This window comes from Tachysurus fulvidraco, chromosome 7, assembly GCF_022655615.1.
Source record: "Tachysurus fulvidraco isolate hzauxx_2018 chromosome 7, HZAU_PFXX_2.0, whole genome shotgun sequence".
Taxonomy (NCBI): Eukaryota; Metazoa; Chordata; class Actinopteri; order Siluriformes; family Bagridae; genus Tachysurus; species Tachysurus fulvidraco.
This window is the reverse complement of record NC_062524.1, coordinates 4,598,242-4,619,019: the sequence shown is the minus strand read 5'-3', so window position 1 is coordinate 4,619,019 and position 20,778 is coordinate 4,598,242. Positions and strand designations below refer to the sequence as shown.

The following is a 20,778-nucleotide window of genomic DNA, read 5'->3' as shown; positions in this document are numbered from 1 at the left end:
AGCTGTCAAAACTATGGACTTTTACAGTTTGTTGTTGATAATTCTTCTTTTCTGTGTTAATTGTATTGCTCTATGCCCCTTATGTGTATTTTTCTCAGTATCATCTCAGTATCATCATTAATCTTAACTAGGGTTTATTATTTCCTGCAGCTTTAATACAGAGTTGTGTTATAGAACATTTACATAAGAGCAGTACAATATAATATATATATATATAGACCAGAAATGTCCATCAAACTACATTCAAGATTCAAGATTTTTATTTGTCACATACACAATTATATAGAGCATACTGTATATAACCAGCAGTGAAACGTGAGTCAGGTCTGCTCCATGGACAGTGTAATTATTTAAAAAAATACAACACAGATGAAAATATAGCTATGAAAGAGTGAAATAAAAGTAAACAATAAAAATATAAGAATAAAATATAAAAGATGTATACTGTGAAGTTAACTATAGAATGAAAAATAGTGTGCATGAAAGTAAACTATACTGTAGTCATAAATAGAGATACACAGGGATGTACAAGAGGCAATGTGCATTATACTGTAGTCTTAAATATTAAGATACACAGGAATGTGTAAACAGGTTGACACAGTATGTCAACGTGAGGTAGTGAATGATGAATATCTTACTGATAAAGTGAATATTAAGTGGAGACATGAAGATGTTAAGAGGCTGGTTTTGAGTTTAGGAGCCTTATGGCCTGGGGAAGAAACTCCTCCCAAGTCTCTCGGTTTTTGCCATTAGGCTTCGGAAGCGCTTACCGGATGGCAGCAAAGTGAAAAGATGGTTACTGGGGTTTGTACACACAGCAGACTACACACTACCTACAGTATAGTACACAGCGAAATAAATTTACAGCTTCGATCTTGTGTCTTCTCACACATCCAGCACCTCATTAATGGATCTTGATCTCCTGTAAGACAGAACAGAGAAAATTAATATACCACTTCTTACAGGGCATGTCGCTGAACAACAGCTCGAGCACAATTTCTTTTGTATGAGGTTTCTATAACTTGACAGCAAAGGAAATGTTGCCAGGCCTCAAACCACCCCGAGATTCTCTAGCAGACTTACAGGAAAGGACAAAGTCACGTGTTAGACCCAGCCTTGCTAAACAGCCTGCAGCCTCCAGGAAAAGGGAGACAGAAAAAAATACCCACACTTCACATGACTAAATGAAAGTGTTCATTTAAGGAACTGAACTGGTTATGCCACCTGTGCAAATTAGTATTAAAAGGTGTTTTTGAACCTCATTAATATCACAAATTTGTAATTTCAGGCTCCATTTACATTTGTCACACCCAGAACAGCAGCTTAGCACAACCTTTTTCATAAAAGTCAGTTCAGGGGCCAAAAGTATTTACAGTAAAATGTCAAAAGGTACCAAATTAAAGGCCTTTCATCTTCTAGATCTTCTAGACCCTGGAGTACATACAGTGTCTGTTTTTTTCTATGGCGCTTCGTGTTCTATGTAGCACCAGGGTCCTGGAGGAACCTTGTTTCATGTCACTATGAATTGCATCAGCTACATTTGGTTGAAAGGACAATAAAAGCTGACTTTTGTGACTGACTTATGTGATATTGGGTTTTCTTCTTCTAATTCATGCAGTTTGACAACTAAAGTTTTATATGGTTAAGGTGTATCACTGCATCCACAGAGTCTTTTAAATTCCATATGGATTAAATAAATAAATAAATAAATAAATAAATAAATCTGAAAAGAAAAAAAAGAAAAAAGATTTTCTTCAGCAGTTGTTTTTAGTAAAAACTTAATATTCATGCCATATGACTTACTTAAATGTAAAAGTCCAACAGGCCTAGAATTTTTTTGAAAATTTAATTCTTTCAACATGTCTTTCAATGTCCAAAAATGTGTTTGTTTTTGTAAGTAATGTTCCTGTTGATCCAGATAAAGTTGTGTGGTGAAAAAGTGGGTTTAAAAACGAGAGACATGTACGTACAGGGTAAGAATAAATAAATAAATAAATAAATAAATAAACTCCTATATTATTGAAATACGAGCATTGACTGTCTAGTCAGTCTAGCATTATTTTAAACATTAATAAATCACAAGATTGCTAAGATGATGTAATTTTTCTTTATGTTGCTCCTAGTTAGACACAATGCCCGGATGAGAGTTCAGTATCTGATTGTTGAAACACCACTCAACAGCTTCCTGGGATCTGTAGTTCACATAAATGAACTTTGTAGCTGCATTGGTATCCATAAAAGAGACACAGAGAGTTTCCGACAGGTGCTTCTTTCTTTATTTCGCTCGTGAAAAGCGCCATTAAACTTTAGATTGCGTAGCACCATGAAACTACTCAAAGAAACAAATAAATAAATATGACTCATATACAAAAGAAATACAATAAATAAAGTTCACATTTACAGAGAAACATATAAAATATAAATGATAAAGTGAATGAAGACAATATGAAACGATTAATTAACAAAAAGAGCTCAATGATTAACATGTACATTAGGGCTGCACGATTTAGGGAAAATGTCATATTGCGATTATTGAGGTCAATATTGCGATTGCGATATGCGATTGCGATATAATAAAAAACGGTATCATGAGTTAACTTGCTTGGTCCTCAAGGAAAATGCACACACAGATTACTGATAATGCTGAAATTTGTATTTCTAAACTCAAACTAGCAACAACTGCAAACAAATGCAAAACGTTTTCAAAATAAAATATAAAATAACACATTAATGCTGATTAATGATAAGCCTAAGATCAAAAATGTAGGTGTACAGTGTATATTATATATCATATATATAGGTAATTTACATATATATATATATATATATATATATATATATATATATATATATATATATATATATATATATATATATGTATGTAAATTACCAACTTAATGCAAGTTATACATGGTATTGCACACACCATTATGGATGATATTTGGAGCAATATTACATATAATTATACATTTGCTTTTGAGCCTAATTATTACTTTTGATTATGATGTGATTGTGACAGGTTGGGAGTAAAGAGTTTTTTCCACTTTTGAATAAGAAACAATATCAAGGCTATAAAACTTGTCAAAACTCCGTGAATCACAAAAGTATCAGTGCGAAGTTGAGAACACCCGTTTAAACAGTGCATACACTCGAACTTGACGTACATCACATTTTTTACTTTATTGATACTGCTTTTAATCGTAATGCAAAGACCGGTCATCGGGACAAGCTGTCATGTACAATAAAAGCGCCTGCGCAGCGACAGGAAATATCATTTAACACAATCTTTTTTTTTTTTTTTTTTTTGAGCGGCATGTGGACGAATTTTTTCTATGCACACACTATTTTATTTCTTGATAACAGACCGCTGCTAACTATAACACACCGATGCCATGAAAAACAGAGCGTTGCCATGGACACACATTCTAACTGTAGAGACGGAGCGCACTATTTTCTTTAGCGGAAGCAATACAATTGTTCAGCAGTTTCGTGTTGCAGCCACAGGCGTATGAGACCTGTAACTTGAGCAACAGCGTGAAGCCGCGAACTCGTTCTGAATATTTTAAAGTTGTAACAGCTGATGAAAAAGCAGAGACAATTGTAGACGAAAATGAAGAGAGATTTTATCTTAGTTTTTATTTTATACAAAACATTTCCGTCTCTTCTTTTTTCGTCAACAATAATGCATGTTAATTTAGTCTTAGTCAGAGTTTTTGTCAGACAGTGGTGCAGTCTTGTCATCGTCTCGTCTTACTCATGAAAAAAAAGGTTGTTGACGAACATATTTCGTCTCGTCTCGTCTGACGAAATTAACACTACATATAACAGAGGTAGCATTTTTTCTGGCCACCAGTTCAGTGCCTAAACTAAAATAATTAGCAGATATGTATGAAATAGGCAAACAGCTTTCAGAGAGAATGGGTTGTCATGGCCACACATGCATTTATTTATTATTTATTTATTTCATAAAATTGCAGCATTTTGCGTCATATAATCGCACAGGCTTGATATCGCGATTGCGATATGATTAATCGTGCAGCACTAATGTACATGCTAACAGGACCTTGAAATAAACTATAATAACAGGTAACATATGTCGACATCACATACCTCGGCCCGCTTTACCAAAGGGAACTAAGATGAAATTAAGCAGAATTTAGTCTCTGCTCACTGGAAAACACATATATGTACTGTATATAGACTGTATACGAACATGAATCTTCGCTCTTTTCTCTCTGCTGATCTAATTACCTTTGCGTTACTCCACCTACTGCATAACCTAACATGCTCAAGAAACATGATGAAACATGTAACGTCCTCAAGAAAAATTTAAAGTGACACAACCACACCAACAGCCTGAATGGACATGTAGAATATGTCATTTTGAAAGGTACCTTGCAAGGGCACTTAACCTGACTTGCTTTTTTGTATTGAATCACAGGCTCACATGAGGACATTAACATTTACCAAGGCTACAGTCACTGTTCCCTCTATCCAAATGGCACCATCAAGGCAGGGCTGTCTCATGCATTCAACGGGAAGGACTTCTTAAGTTTAGACATTGAGAGTCAGACATACATCGCTTCTGTTCCACAAGCCCTTAAATATAAAAGGCAGAGGGAGCAAAATTCAGTTTTGATTGGAATCACTGTATCTTTTTACCAAAAGACCTGTTTTGATCGCTTGAAGTTGTTCTTAAGGCATGCTCCTGGAGTCAACACAAAGAAGGGTATGATGTTTATATTTAATGTCTATACACATTTCTTTAGTCTTAAATATATAGGAATACTGTAGATATATACTGTAAGCACCAAGTAATACATTTATAAATAGAAATTAATTTAATAGAGATAATTATATATGTACAATACAATATTCATATTCACGTGTTACATAACATATTATTAAATCTCTGGATAAACATTATTAACTATCTACTAATGAATCATTTCAGCTCCAGAGGTGAGGCTTTTTGAGAGGCAGAGAGCTGGTTCCACTCTCCTCACATGTCATGTGACTGGGTTTTACCCCAGAGCGGTGCAGGTGAATTGGATCGGGGCAGGTTTACAGATGGTGGACGACGAGATGAATGACGTGCTACCTAACGGTGATGGCACGTATCAGACCAGAAGGAGTGTGATCAGACCTGAGGAGAACGCAGGAGATCAGCAGTACAGCTGTGTAGTACATCACCACAGCCTAGAGGGAAACATTACCGTCACATGGGGTATGAAGTTACACATTTAATAACATTAATAATGACATTTGCATCATTAATTTGATTTCTGTCCTGGAGAATATTATCACATGTTTATATTAATCATTGTTTCATATTTGTTATCATAGTACATTGATTAAAAATACTTTGATATTATATTATCTATGGCTTAGCTAGGTATGATGTTAATTATCTCTTCAGATAAATTGTACAGAAGGACTGATCTACAGTAGAGATTTATTTTCAATGTCTTAGACCGACCATATTTATCTTCTCTTAATTAAATTTACAGATAATAGACCCTTCAGACTCCCTGTTTGGATTGCAATAGGCTGCATTACCATGGTCGTTGTAGCTGTGATTGGAATTCAAATCTATCGTCAGAGTTAAGGTGAGCGATGATCAGTGTGGAAGTGTGAAAATCAGTGTCTCTGTCTATTGTCTCTCCTTCTTTAAAGACACTGAATGAACAAGTTATGATGATTGATGATGATTATGATGTTGAGCGTGAATCTGTTTTGTTGTTGTTCCTCCTCCTCACAGCTGCCTTACAGAAACTGCCCACTCATAAAAGCTGTCTATCATCTACCTCGTCCTTCTACAGCTCCTGATCTCTGGTCTGACGTCTTTTTCTTTCCCACTACTGACAGTATTTCAGGATCAGTCTGAGATACAAACCAGCATTTAAACTATTTTGTCTTCAGCACTGTAAAGCATTACAAATTAAGCATTACTTATTATTACATATTAAGATTTTATTTATCATGTAAATCTTATTTGTCACTAAAGTGTTCTTTAGTTTGCACAGTGGAATCCTAAACATTATTTGAAAGTTATTACATTTATTGTTACAATAACAGATGTATTACACTCTCATTTTAAAGAGCTGACAGCACAATCATAAACCATCACACAATACCTTAGAGCAGATTTAATTCATACATTCAAATCTCTCAAAACTCACTGGTCCGTATTCTCATAACTGGTCCTATTAGTTTAACTCGAGCTACTGAATTAAGTTCGTTTCATAAAAATAATTAACTGTATGATAATTTATCAGAAGATCTTTGAGGATTCCCCCCCCCCATATTCTTGCACTTTACTAATCTAAAAAGAATGCTGACTTTATTTTCCAGCTTAACATCGGCTCTTATTGCTGCTTTTACTTCAGCCAATAGGAGGCAGTACAGCCTCAAAATATATATGTATATATAGTGTAGCCTCTTTACTTTCACAGCACTTTACTGTATGCAGTGTTTACTTACACTTTAATACTAACGTTTGGTGATTGTTGGGTGTCGTGTTGAGCGATTTTCACATCACTGCCTTGTAAGATGACTCAGGGAGAATCATCAGATAACAATACAACCCACAGAGAGAGAGAGAGAGAGAGAGAGAGAGAGAGAGAGAGAGAGAGAGAGAGAGAGAGAGACTTGTGAAGAATTATTTGTCCTCTGACTGATGTAGTTGTTAGTAACATTGTCTTTACTTCATCCAGAGCTCTAACTCCATTGTAAAGTGAACATTTTCTCCTACATGTTCATGTGTTCTTGTTTCTTTTTATCCATTTTTTATATATATATAAATAAAATATAAAGTATATTATACATATTACATATATTTATATATATATATATATATATATATATATATATATATACATTTTCATATATTTTATCCATGTTTTTTTTTCGATGGGTTTTATTTCACTCCATGCTTGTGTACATTTGTATTTCCTTCTCTTTGATTATTTGTAGTCCACACTATTAAAATGTTTCAGCGTCAACTAGATATTGTTCCTGTCATTATGATATAAGGCTTAATTACCCACAAAGCCTCAGAAAGGACTGATCTCATATACACCAGGGGTTAAGTTACATCTATGTGTTTCCCTCAATGTGACTGTAGTGTGGTTACATAAAAACATAAGCTGGACTAATCTCAGAGACGAATGACGGCTTTGTGTGAGAGCAACACCCTTGTCATCAGCTACACTCAGGGACACGAACTGTTCACTTTACAGACCAACAACCAGGAGGGAAACTAGACACAAACATATCAGTGCTAATGTTACATTTTCATATAAGGAGAATTATTTAATCTTGTATCATTTATAATTTGTGATGTTGCCACCGTTTTGTAAAAAAAAAAAAATAAAAAACATGCCATAAAATACCAGGGCCATGATTTGGGTGGCAGAAAAAAAAACATTTACAGTAGCTCGGAAGCTAAATTTAGCTAAAGAAAACATTCACTTTAACAATCAGTTTATCTCAGGCAACAAGATATAATTTTGTTACTAGGTTTTGTTGCTAACAAAGGATGCATTATATATTTAAATTAGCAATGAATTATTTAACACACATAAAACACTAACTAGCATCTGTATCCATGGTAATGGCATAAGAAGGAAATTCTAACGAATTAATTCATTTTTCACATCAATAATTCATCTCCAGACTATAATTTGTCTATCAGGATTATGCTTACAAAGTGGAATATTAGAAAACCTTTTATTTTTCCTTCACAGTATCAGATAGTTATAATAACTAGGGGTTTCAAGGCTGGAAACTTTCCGTGGGAATTAACGGGAAATTGTGAAATTGTTAAAAAAAAATTCAGAGTTGTCTATAACAAAGAACTTAAATGTAGTTAAAAAGAATCTTGCAGCATAATATTGTTTAAAACAACAAGATTTAATGCAATTTAAGTTTTAAGAATTTGTACACTGCATTAATTGGTCACTTGCACACAGCACACTGCTTACTGGAGGGCCATTGAGGCCAAAACCCCTGCATGTACTTACGTTCTTCCATAACATGTACAGTAACACTTTATTTTAGGGTCATTTAACTAGTTGCTTATTAGCATGAATATTAATAGAATATTGGCTATTTATTAGTACTTATTAAGCACATATTAATGCCTTATTCTGCATTACCTTATTCAGCAGTAAATTAGGAGTGTTATGACCAAACAAAATGTTTGTATATGATACAATTTATATAAATTTCCCTATATTTCCAAATAATTCCCATAAATTCCCTTAAATTTCCATTAAATTCCCGTAAAGTTTCCAATTTGGAATATTTCTAAAATTCCCCAGAGTAATTTTCCGCCCCTTTGCAACCCCAGTTATAACCGATTGACAATCCCACGTTTGCCCACCAGAGGTCATCGTCCCCTGAAAGCATTTGATATCAACGATAGAAAAAAAAAAACAGCTGACCAATCAGATTTCAACAGTGCTGTGGTATGAATATTCAAATCATGAAGATTTTTTTAGCAGTGTAGTTTATCACACACACACACACACACACACACACACACACACACACACACACACACACACACACACACACACACACAAAAATCCCTAACTGACTCAAAGTCTCTGCCATGGAGGGAACAAAACCCCAGTAAAGCTGAAGTCATTTAGAACATTATGGTGCAGAGTTTAACACGCTCATGAATGCCCACAGTGTTCAGCCTGCGACACATTAATCCAAAACAAAGTTTGTGAAAGACGAGTCACCTGAGGTCTTTAAAAATCAAAACACAATGCAAGCTAGGTTCTACATGTTCTGATACTCAGTGAGTGGTATGTCATTATATATAATATATTGTCATATCACATCAAATCAAATCATATCTATCTAGGAAGTGGTTTCAGACTCAAAAAGCAGCTTTTCTGTATTATTCCTTAAACACTCTCACACTGAGGAGCTGAAGAACCTTTATGTAAATCACCTGGTCATCGTTCACCACAAGGTGTTTCAGAGGACTGAAATGAACACTCAGTAAGTACAGCAGCAGTAAAACAAATTCTTGTGCCGTGCTTATAGACATAGATGGATCACGATTCAAGGATGAATGTGTTTAGTGGCACAAGGAGAACATCATAATCATACAGTAAATATAACAAACACAGGCAGGAAAACCAGAGAAATAAAGCTAAAAAGAGATTAAACAGGACACCAGGAAGCCGAGAAATATGGCAAGGAAACATATTTGTTTGAACAGCCGAGTCACACATCGTGTAAAGATTTTCCTCTTCCTTGAGTACTTAATCTAGTATTTATATTTACATCAAACAAGTAAGTCTTGCTGTTTGTTTTCCCAGCAGTGTTTTAGACTGATTGTGTTGTTAGGCTGTGACCAAATGAACCTGTATCGATGCATTCATTGAGAGAGACTTCAAAATAAAAGCTGAAATATAAAAAAATTATAAAACATTATACTATTATAACGTTATATCATGCTGTTACAGTATGTAAGTAGCATGAGCCAGACTTTTTTTCTGTAGCTTAAGTGATGTCTGAATAAAAAGTCATGAGTTCACACCCCAATGCTGCCAACTGCTGGACCTCTGAGCAAACGTTAAACAGTTATATAACTAAGATAAATATGGATCAGAATAAGATCATCAGCCAAAATGCTGTAAAAGTATTAGGTTACCCTCTGTCTTTAACAGTTCTTTGAGAAAAAAAATGCCACAATAATATTTAGGTTATAAGATGTCTGAATTGAAATTTAATTCCCTGACATACCGAACTCATTCGGTTCATTCGGGACACGTAATCCGCTTTCCACTCGTTTGGCCTGTAGGGTGATTGTTCTCTGTGCCAGTTCTACAGTGTTTTCCCTGGAATCACACACCTGACTCAACCCATGAGCTTCTTATCAGCGGCTGTGTGGGAAAATAAATCATTCAGTGTTGGCGACTGCTCCCACAATGAGTCCAGAGACACATGAGTCACGTACGGTCAAGTCTGTAACACTTCCACAAGATTTTTAAAGAGGTTTCTCTTCAGGATTCGATTTGAATCTCCTATTACGCACTTGTAATTGGAGATGTTTTTAATACTGATTAAACTGTAGTGAACTATGTTTATACTGTAATTTCCACTTCCCGTTATCACTTGCCTTATAGCAGCTAGAAACGGCCAAAGAAAATATTGTAAATTATAGATTTACCCCTCAAAGCTCTGGCAATGAAGATTCCTTCAATAAATCAACATTTCCTAACAGAAAACATTGTTGTATCAACACTTACATTACTGATTATGTGAATTCGCCTAGCGTCCACTGCCCGAGCCTCTGTTCTCTTTCTCACAGTCCCACTTCTTCACCACACACCTGAGTGAGCACTTCATAATAAAGGGAATCTATTATATATATATATATATATATATATATATATATATATATATATATATATATATATATATATATATATATTTGTGTCATTCTTTATCTCTATATATTCAGAAGTGTTGTAAATATTGTACAATAAAATGTATAGAAATAATTTCACATTGCTGACTCCTTAATTTTGAATGTAATCCCTTAGTTTCTGAAAGAGATGGACATTTAAACCCCACAACTATCACAGCATTTGATGAACATTACAGTAAAATTCTTTAATTCTTTGCAAGACAATTTAAGTGAAAGTTTCTAAATAAATCTATATATTTTTTCCAAAAGCCTTTCTTATTATACGAGTACACTGTTTAATGTTCGTCAAAGTCTTTATATCCAACATGTGTCCGATATTGTAAAGTGTCCTATTCTACAGTATCTACTTCCTGTGATTTTCTGTCCCTCCAGCTGTTGACCTTATTATCTGACCATTTGCCCAGTGTTTTGGGATTTTTCTTCCTCTTTTTATTCTAGTTCATTCCCATGACCTTGGATGATGCACAAGCAGAGAAATCTTTTGACCCGATATCACTTTCACTGCTGGATACTGTTAGAGTTTACCCAAAGGCAGAGATTTCACAATCAGTAAAATGAGAGTAAGGATAAATAAACACTGCGCTGTGCAGTATATAGTGAATTTATTTCACATTTCAATTTCACCTCCCTGCACTTTTCACACATTACTGCAAATTCTAAATAGTGCTTTAATTAATAGGCAACTCGACGAGATATCCTGTGTTATTAATTTCCTGATGCTGTAGAAGAAATGGCAGTGGCATAGCTTAAGGGACAGAGCTATCAATGAACCTGCAAGATGAAAGATTCGATTAGGCCCGACACCTTAATCGCATGTTCAGTATTAAGTCCTTAAGTCCTAAACATGATAACATTTTCACCAGAATAATATATCAGAATTGGAACATTGTTTAAAATGAAGGACTTCGATCAGATCAGACTGTTGGATTGTGGAGGCATCGATCAGAGAATTTTTGATAGATCTTATGCGCATGAGAAAGTACAAAATACCCATAGAAAATGGAATGTAAAGAAAAAAAGTAGATGACATACAGTACTACAACTCGCTCACACTTACACTATGTACTCTAGAGTATAGTCACTTGTGTCATCAGCCATCTTGGAAATGTTGCCCAAGATGAAACTGTTACATAAAGTGTCTGACGTACCGAACTTGTTTTATTGGGTTGGTTTTTTTTTTCAGTTCAATAAATGCATCATCCTGCTGCTTTGACATCTTCTTCTTTTACTTCTTCTTCTTCTTGGAGTTTTCAGTTAGTATGAACACACTACTCACTATTTATACAACACAACACAATGCAGAAAGGTGTGTTTATGTGATTTGAAGCACAACTAGGGATTAGGGCACCTTTTTGGACAGAGGGATATCTAATTGTATACATGTCCGTCTTAGCCAATCAGGATAAAGCATGTGGATTAGATGATTAACTGAACCGATAAATATTAAAACTATTTATAAACTCATTTTTATTCTGTATTTTTATATTTCTGTAAAGCTGTTTTGAGACAATGTCCATTGTTAAAAGCACTTTTTTGTTGTTGTTGATCTTTCAGCTTTTCCCTGTTTAAGGTCACCTCATTGGATCACGTGGTCTGTATATTAGATTTCAGTTAGCTCCCTGCCTGGGAATTGAACCAGTCCATTAGTATGTGAATAAAATTTAATTCGATTATAGAAAAAGCCTTTATTTGCCACGTACATTGCAGCACAGTGAAATTCTTTCTTCACATATCCCAACTTTGGAGGTTGGGGTCAGAGCACAGGGTCAGCTATGATACAGCACCCCTAGAGCAGAGAGGGATAAGGGCCTTGCTTAAGGGCCCATGAGTAGCAGCTTGGCAGTGCTGGGGCTTGATATATAACCCATTGCTGTATACATTTTATAGCAATAAATAACAATCTTAACAGTATGCATGTGAATAAGCAAACAGTCGACGTTTACAATAATTCGAATTTTCTATTATAATTATATTCATTCCTATACTTATACTGTATATACAGCGTATCACCCTGATGGTAATCAGAGCATGATCGGTGAAACTAAAGTGTCGTGTCAGCTGTGGTGTCTTCACGCCTGGTTAGTTATCTTTTACAGTACATAAATCTCCCTCATGGCCTGCCGGTGATGACTCAGGCTTCTGCAAGCAGCTTTCCGATGCAGAGGCACCGTGTAATCCTTAACTTCCTTCATCTTGTTTCACTTCATCACCTGAATCTTTCCACTCCCTCCCATCCAACACTCATTCACTCGTTCATCCGGCTCCTCTGCTCCTCTCGCTCAGGTGAGCTTACGGCTAAAATCCGGAGTTATTTCCGTACACGAGATCCTTTAGACTGAACTGTCTGACTAAATCCGGGTTATTTGCAGTATTTAGATCCCGTGCTAATCGTTTTAACACAGTGCGTGCTGTGCTGTGACACAGCAGGATTCATTCAGGTGAAATCACACAGTGAATGAACCGTGTTATCATATACTCTTTAGTTCTAGTTCTTGTAATTATTATCAATGTTAGAAAGCAAATAAAACCAAGGAAAATACAAGGAGAAATGTTTAAATGTTCTCAAAGTCAGAAAGTAAAAGCACAAGAAAGATAAACATCTGCCTCAAATCACACTCTAGTTTTATTTACTAATAATAAATTAGTGCCGACTTCCCAGAGGAACCCGGACAGCTACCAGGCCTTACAAGCAACAAAATGTTAGCTAGCGTGATATCTATGACCTCTGGCCGTAAAATATGTTTATGATGCAGCACATAATTCAACGTTACAGCTTTAAGATCAACTCTATAAATATTCACCTTCTGACCTTCTGATGAAAATCTCAGTGGAGTGAAGTTTGAGCATGAAATGAGTAGAAAGGGTTATACGAAAAATAACCTTAAAAAATTGTATTGTACCGATTGTACCTTTAACTTCCTGAGACCCACATGCTACTGTTGTGTACATTACAATTTCTACTGACCGTTTCTCTTAATTCATAGCTGATAACTCTAAATTTAATCAGTGTTTTCATGGAAGCAGTGTCACGAAAGAATTATACCCAACAGTCCTCATATAAGGTTGGTACAATAAATATATATAGACAATGAAGTTGTGAGAAAATGTTATGTCCTCATATGAGAACGTTCGGGTCTCAAGAAGTTAATGAATATTTAGGATTTCTGATCTCTTAAAAAAATTTGAACCAAAGGGTATTTGTGTGTGTGTGTGTGTGTGTGTGTGTGTGTGTGTGTGTGTGTGTGTGTGTGTGTGTGTGTGTGTGTGTGTGTGTGTGTTTCACACCCATGACGTCATGAGGTTGAAATTAGCGCTGGGGTTTGGAGGTGATGATTGGTGTGAAACCACTGGATTAAGCATCAGGACAGGGCTGCAGCCTTATCATGACTCATTTGATGAAACAAATGGTCCATTTTTATTCATGTTTTTAAACCGGTCCAAAAATCAGAGCCAAGTCCATTTACTTTCAGGCGTAAACAAGGTCTTACAAAAAAATATTGAATAACAACCAATTTATATTATAAAAATATTTAAGAAATATGCTAAAAGAATTATTATACTTTTTTTTAATAACACAAATCTCTGTAAATAACTTTAATATACAATTACACTGTGTATGTATTATACAACATAACTACTACTTATTATTTATTCATAATCATAAATTATCTGCAAAATGACTTCATGGACTTATTTTCATTTAATGTCATAAGGTTAAATATTAGATTAATAAACATATTCATATTCATAAGCACATATATATTTATATATATTTTATTTGTATTTTTTTATGTACAATATATATATTTTTTTATATATACATGTATTTTTTTTTCAGACATTTTTGGACCATTGTATCTGTGGACCTGTGATGAATTCTGTGAAACCGGTTTGATTCGACATGACATTTTTTACTGTGGATGTTTGTAGATTTCATCCGGACAGTTTGAGAATGTCCTGTCCTGTCCTGTCCTGTAGCACTTCAGAGGTCAGAGATGCTGTAAGTCATTAACGTTTCATATTGCATTCATTCCCACAGCCTGCAGGGACAGAGTGTGTTTGTTCTGTAAGAACAACCCAAGGAAGAAGACATACTGTATTGTGAAGTCACAGGGATAAAGTGTCAAATTGCTTTTAACCACTACACTAACACCTTGTGTTCGCTACAAGCCTAATAGGTTACATGACGTAACACACACACACACACACACACACACACACACACACACACACACACACACACACACACACACACACACACCATGTGAGCAGAAAAATGTTAGGAATGGAGCCGGTTTGTGTTCTTTGGTTTGTGATACATTTTCACCAAACTGGATTTTAAACAGGATTCTCTGAAAAAATACTTTGTTAAAACAAGCAAGCTATAAAATGAATGGAAGAAAAGAGGCTAAAAACAAAAAATGAAAAGAAAATTTTGATTTGATTTTTATTTTTGTTTGATTGTTTGTTTAATTTTTTGATCGTTCATTCTTCATTAAAGAATCCTATAACTCATATAACTCATCCTATAACCTCTTCAACTCATTTTTATTTGTGACACTTAACATAATAATTATACGTAACAAAGTATTTCTATAATAAAGTAATAAAAACACTAAAGTAGTAAAGTAGCTAGATTTTTGATACTGAAGTATGAGCATGTCATGTTTCTCAACTAGCCTAGAAAATGCGCATAATAAATACATTACATTACATACTGTATATGTGGCTACATGTTACTACAAACATAATATAGGACAATATAAATCTTAAACTATTTAGACAACTATTTAGATTTTTTAACCAACTAACAACTAACAAACAAATAAATTAGATTCTAGTGGGAAGTTCAATAAAAAAAATAAATAAATAAAAATATATGTATATTACAATAGACTCATATTTAATAATATAAACTAAATTATAGACTCATAATAAAAACAATTTCTAGGAATGATAATTAAGGGTTGGGGGTTCGATTCCCGTCTCCGCCTTGTGTGTGGAGTTTGCATGTTCTCCCCGTGCCTCGGGGGTTTCCTCCGGGTACTCCGGTTTCCTCCCCTGGTCCAAAGACATGCATGGTAGGTTGATTGGCATCTCTGGAAAATTGTCCATAGTGTGTGAGTGAATGAGAGTGTGTGTGTGCCCTGCGATGGGTTGGCACTCCGTCCAGGGTGTATCCTGCCTCGATGCCCAATGACACCTGAGATGACCCGAGAAATTCGGATAAGCGGTAGAAAATGAATGAATGAATGTTAAAAGAGAAATATCAGATAAAAGTCATTAACAAACCTCTAAGGAGAAAAATGACCTCATCGTCATCACCTTTAAGCTTTGCATTATCTCCTTTCCAAAATTCATCAATCTGACCACATATGAAAAGAGAAAGAATCAGTGACCAAGCAGAGGATGTTGGGAAATAAACCTTCTGTGTGAAATTTTAAGCTCCATGCAGTGAGGCACATGACTCATTACAAAGCAACAAATAAAGTCAGGCTTTTGTACAGCAGTCTGTCCACGTGAGCTCACTCTCCCACTGAGAACTCATTTCCAATAGCCCAGCAGATTCAGCTCTTTAAATAGATGCATGATGGGAAAAGCATGTCACTAGCATGGCACTGCACAGGTTTTAACAAGTCCCTATGGATAAAAAAAAGTAAATGTTCTTCCTGTGTGTCAGTGATGGGTCATGTGACCTGTGCCAAGTCTCCTGATTATACAGGCAGAACAGGAGGGGGAGGGGGGTGTAGTTAGGTCTGTGGAGTCATTAGGGATTTAATATACACAAATGATGACACAGATATGAAGAGACAGGTTAAAGATGGTCCTGAGCTCCTGCTAACACTGGACCAGTCAGCTTGAGACAGAAAAAGCCCCCAAATCTCCTGACATTATAATAAGGTCTTGCTCTTAAAGGAGCATTACTCAGATTTCAGCAATTCATTATATACAATATTCAAAATGTTTACACTAACATACATGTATATGTCATAGATAGATAGATAGATAGATAGATAGATAGATAGATAGATAGATAGATAGATAGATAGATAGATAGATAGATAGATAGATAGATAGATAGATAGGATGGAAGAAAGGATGGACAGATGGATGGAGGAAAGACAGACTGATGTATGTATTTATGTATGTATGTATAGATGTATGTTTGGATGGATGGAGGGAAGAACAACAAACTGATGTATGGAAAAAGGATGGAGTAAAGGATGGATGGATGGATGATGGATGGATGGATGGATGGAAGAAAGACAGACTAATGTATGTATGTATGTATGTTTTGGTGGCTGGATGGATGGATGGATGGATGGATGGATGGATGGATGGATGGATGGATGGATGGATAAATGGATGAAAGACACATAGACACGTGTGAGTATACATAGAGAGACAGATGAATGAATAAACAGACAGAAGGATGGATAGATGGATACATGGATGGATGGAAGGATGGAGGGCTAGAAGGATGATGTATGTATGTATGTATGTATGTATGTATGTATGTATGTATGTATGTATGTATGTATGTATGTATGTTTAGATGGATAGATGGAAGAACAACAAACCGATGCATGGATTGATGGATGGATGGATGGACGGATGGAGGGATGGAAAACAGACTGGTTGAAAACAGACCTTGTCTTGATTTAACTAGCTACTTAGCACAGTAGGTTGCATTTTTTGCAGAAGCTGATAGTTTTGAAGTTTGAAGATTGTTATCAGATTGTCAGCAGTTGCTGAAACATGTTCTCCATTTGTTCGTCACATTCTTTGTTCGTTCGTCACATTCTTTGTTCGTTCGTCACATTCTTTGGCTAGTGAATTCTGTTTCAAATCATCCTTTTTAGCTTGATCATACCAGACTCTTCTCAAGGTCTTCTAAAGAAGCTCCCAACCCTTGTTCAAATAGGCTTGTAATGTATCTCTGCTTAAAGGTCACGACGACTTTTGAGCCGTCAAGTGTGTAACAGAGCACAGACGGGATTCAGGTTAATGAGGGATCACAGTGTTTTTGCTAAGCATGTTAGCAAGAGTCCATGCAGGAGTAAAGTTAGTGATCGGTTGCTGGAGATTCTCCATTTAGATGTGTTTTTTGGTCACCCTGCTACACACTCACACACACATACTCACAGATTTGAATAATTAAAAGCCAAAATGTTCTTATCTAATTATTAAAAAAGAAAGATAATCACAATTCTGCTTATAGAGCTTTAGAAATAGCTCTATAAGCACACACACACACACACACACACACACACACACACACACACACACACACACACACACAGGGATTTCTTGAAGGATGAAACCTGATTAGCTATCTTTGCTAGTTAGCTAGGTAGCAACCTCCTGTACTAACTTCTGATGAATGTAGCCTGTTACATTTTCATTTCTTCATCGTGAAAGGCAGACGTTATATCCAGAGTAAATTCTGTATGTGCTAATCAGGCTGTTTGACCATTTTAATGATTAATGTTGTACTAATTAGCCTTGTATGCTAGCTAGGAAACTGAAGTGATCTTCCCAGAGGAGCTCTGTTTTGAGGGCTCTTAGTAGTAAAGAAATCTTAAAAGATTTTAGCTGGGACTGATGAAGTCATCAGGTTCTGTATAATATTGTCGCAAGCTAGCTCCACTAGGTCAAAACGTGTGCACACGCACAGACACAGACACATACACAAAAACAAAGCAAAGAGCTTACAGTGAACAAGCAGCGAGCAGCGTTCACAACACCAGCTGTGTAAAGTGTTCTCGGTGTGAGTCGAGCTATTCTTAGTGAAGCAAAAGTAGAAAACCACGGGATGTAAAGAGCAGGTCATTACTCACACACTTCAGGTTTCAAAACACAGCACAAAACAAAACACAACCGGAATTCTATTTTAGCTAAAATATATCAGAGATCACAGCTGGTGAAAGATGGAATCAGGTCGTGTCTCCTTGTGGAGCCGAAATGTTGTGTTGATGTGAGAAAGCAAAGCTGCTAGTGTTAGCATTGCTGTATTTTGCTTTGTTTTCCTATTACTACAGTCCTCCACTGTGTCTGAATATGGTCTCTATTCGCTATTATGGAGTCCATTAATCTATTTAGAGTGCAGTGTTGGACCCCAACACTCCGACCCCAACCTCCTCAGATGGGATATGTGAAGAAAAGAATTCAACTGTGCTGTAATGCATATGTGGTGATAATAAAGGCTTCCATGCCCCATTCCCTGCTATTAGGGATGACTGCTGGCATAAAGGGGTTCATTTGGTCTGCAGTGATGTTCAGGTAGGTGTGACATAACCTCCACCTTAAAGTAACGTGCTATGAATGCTAGGACCCAAGGCAGAACATTGCTCACACACACACACACACACACACACACACACACACACACACACGATGATTCATCAGGCCAGGTCATCTTTTTCCATTGCTCCATGGTCCAGTCCTGATGCTCATGTACCTCGAATTATTTGCTTGTACAAAGACATATTTAACAAACACTATGTGATCTGGCAGGAAACATATGTAACTTGCTATCTAGCTGATTCCAGTAAAAATAATCTTCTGGAAGTTTCCATATTGTCATTTCCTTTCAGAGCTCTTGTATTGAGGTGTATTTATTCTTTCTTTCCCAGAAGGAGCTCACCGTCGTGTTCTCACCGTCCTGACTCCTCATAGACATTAAAACATAACAGCACCACAGTCTAATCCCACTGCCGTTTCTGTTTGTGTGAACGAAGCCTTTGTCCTGAGATTAATATGTCCGACCGTGAACAAAATAATCTGCGTTAATCTTGTTTTTTTTGTACAGTTTATAATCCGACCAAAGTTGTGCCAGGTTTCATAAAGTAAAATCATGCAATTGGTTTAAACAAATAACAAGAAGAGTGGAATCTTTTAGTGTGTATACTATAAAACAAAACATATCCTATGTGTATATATATATATATATATATATATATATATATATATATATATATATATATATATATATATATATATATAATATACTACATATTTAGGTTAGTATTATGTTATTCTACAAATTTTATCCTTTATCCTCCAAGAACAGTGTGTACAATAGTGTGTGTGTGTGTGTGTGTGTGTGTGTGTGTGTGTGTGTGTGTGTGTGTGTGTGTGTGTGTGTGTGTGTGTGTGTGCGTGTGTGTGTAAAATCATCTGCCACAGAGGAATGCAACTCTCATGTACAGAGGTCCTGCTGCCTGGGCTGAATCACATGCTCAATAGTCTCTCTCTCTCTCTCTCTCTCTCTCTCTCTCTCTCTCTCTCTCTCTCTCTCTCTCTCTCTCTCTCTCTCTCTCTCACACACACACACACACACACACACACACACACACACACACACACACACACACACACACACCAGTCTCAGCATGCTAATAATCCATTAATTAATTAACAATAAGTCCAATAATCCTTTTGTACCACAGAGTGCTGTGAAATTCTCAAATCTGATTGGTGTTGAATTCAGGAGGTAAAGAGGTGTTTGCGGACCACGATTTGCTAATGTTTTTTGCCAGATATGATACAATACTTCAAAAATCTTTCTCCAAATATCTTAAGTATGCCATGTAATAATGTAAAGTAAAGCGCATATACTTAAAAAACAGGTCTTGATACTTTTTTTTTTCAGGAGGATTGCAATATACTGAGGTTTGCAGACTTTAGGGATTTTTTTCTGCAAATGTATTGAGCATGAGAAGCGTGTGTGTGTTTAAGGTGTGCTTTAAAAGATGCTCATGTGTCTGTTTGAGTTTGCTTCTGGCTTTTTGTCTCTTTTTCTCTGTGTGTGTGTGTGTGTGTGTGTGTGTGTGTGTGTGTGTGTGTGTGTGTGTGACATGTGCAAGCTTGCAATTTTGTTAACTGTCCCCGAGTTAACTCTAAATCCTAGGGTTAGGGAAACTAGACTGTACGGTCAACTGAAGATGAGCTGAAACGTAATACATTTAGTGCCTCTAGAAAAAGCAGCATCTGAGTCCAGCTGAGTTTCCACAGGTGTAGAGTTTCAGTCCATAGAGCCGGCACTGCCGTGATCAGCTGAGTGTAGCTAGCATGTCTGCCGTCTGTCTGACACGCGCTTTACAGTACTTTACACGCGCTTACTGTGTTTACAGTAAGTTGTGTGAGGCTAAATCTATGTTCAAACAGATTGGGTAAGACAGAAGACTTGCTTCATCATTAAAATTGAACTGTTTGTCATTTTAACTTGACTTTTATACTTTCATAAAAAAATAATAATAATAATAATGATAATAATAATTTGTTCTTCTGTGATGTCCATAGCTGAACTCTAAAATAAC

At 35.9% G+C, this 20,778-nt stretch overlaps 1 protein-coding gene and 1 long non-coding RNA gene across 2 annotated transcripts; one reads left to right on the top strand and one right to left on the bottom strand.

Moving 5' to 3' along the window:
* Window positions 1–242: 242 nt before the first annotated feature.
* LOC113662788 lies at window positions 243–4,340 on the bottom strand. Its single transcript, XR_003445331.2, has 2 exons — window positions 4,111–4,340; window positions 243–922 (listed from the first exon to the last, which is right to left on the bottom strand). It is a non-coding gene; the product is annotated as an uncharacterized LOC113662788 (long non-coding RNA).
* Window positions 4,341–4,434: 94 nt separating this feature from the next.
* Window positions 4,435–6,706, top strand: LOC113662787 (class I histocompatibility antigen, F10 alpha chain-like; the record flags this gene model as incomplete). The annotated part of the gene is made up of 4 exons (XM_047816097.1): window positions 4,435–4,729; window positions 4,955–5,227; window positions 5,511–5,609; window positions 5,762–6,706. Coding segments are annotated over 3 exons (666 nt in total), but the record flags the coding sequence as incomplete, so codon positions are not given.
* Between the last annotated feature and the right edge of the window lie 14,072 nt (window positions 6,707–20,778).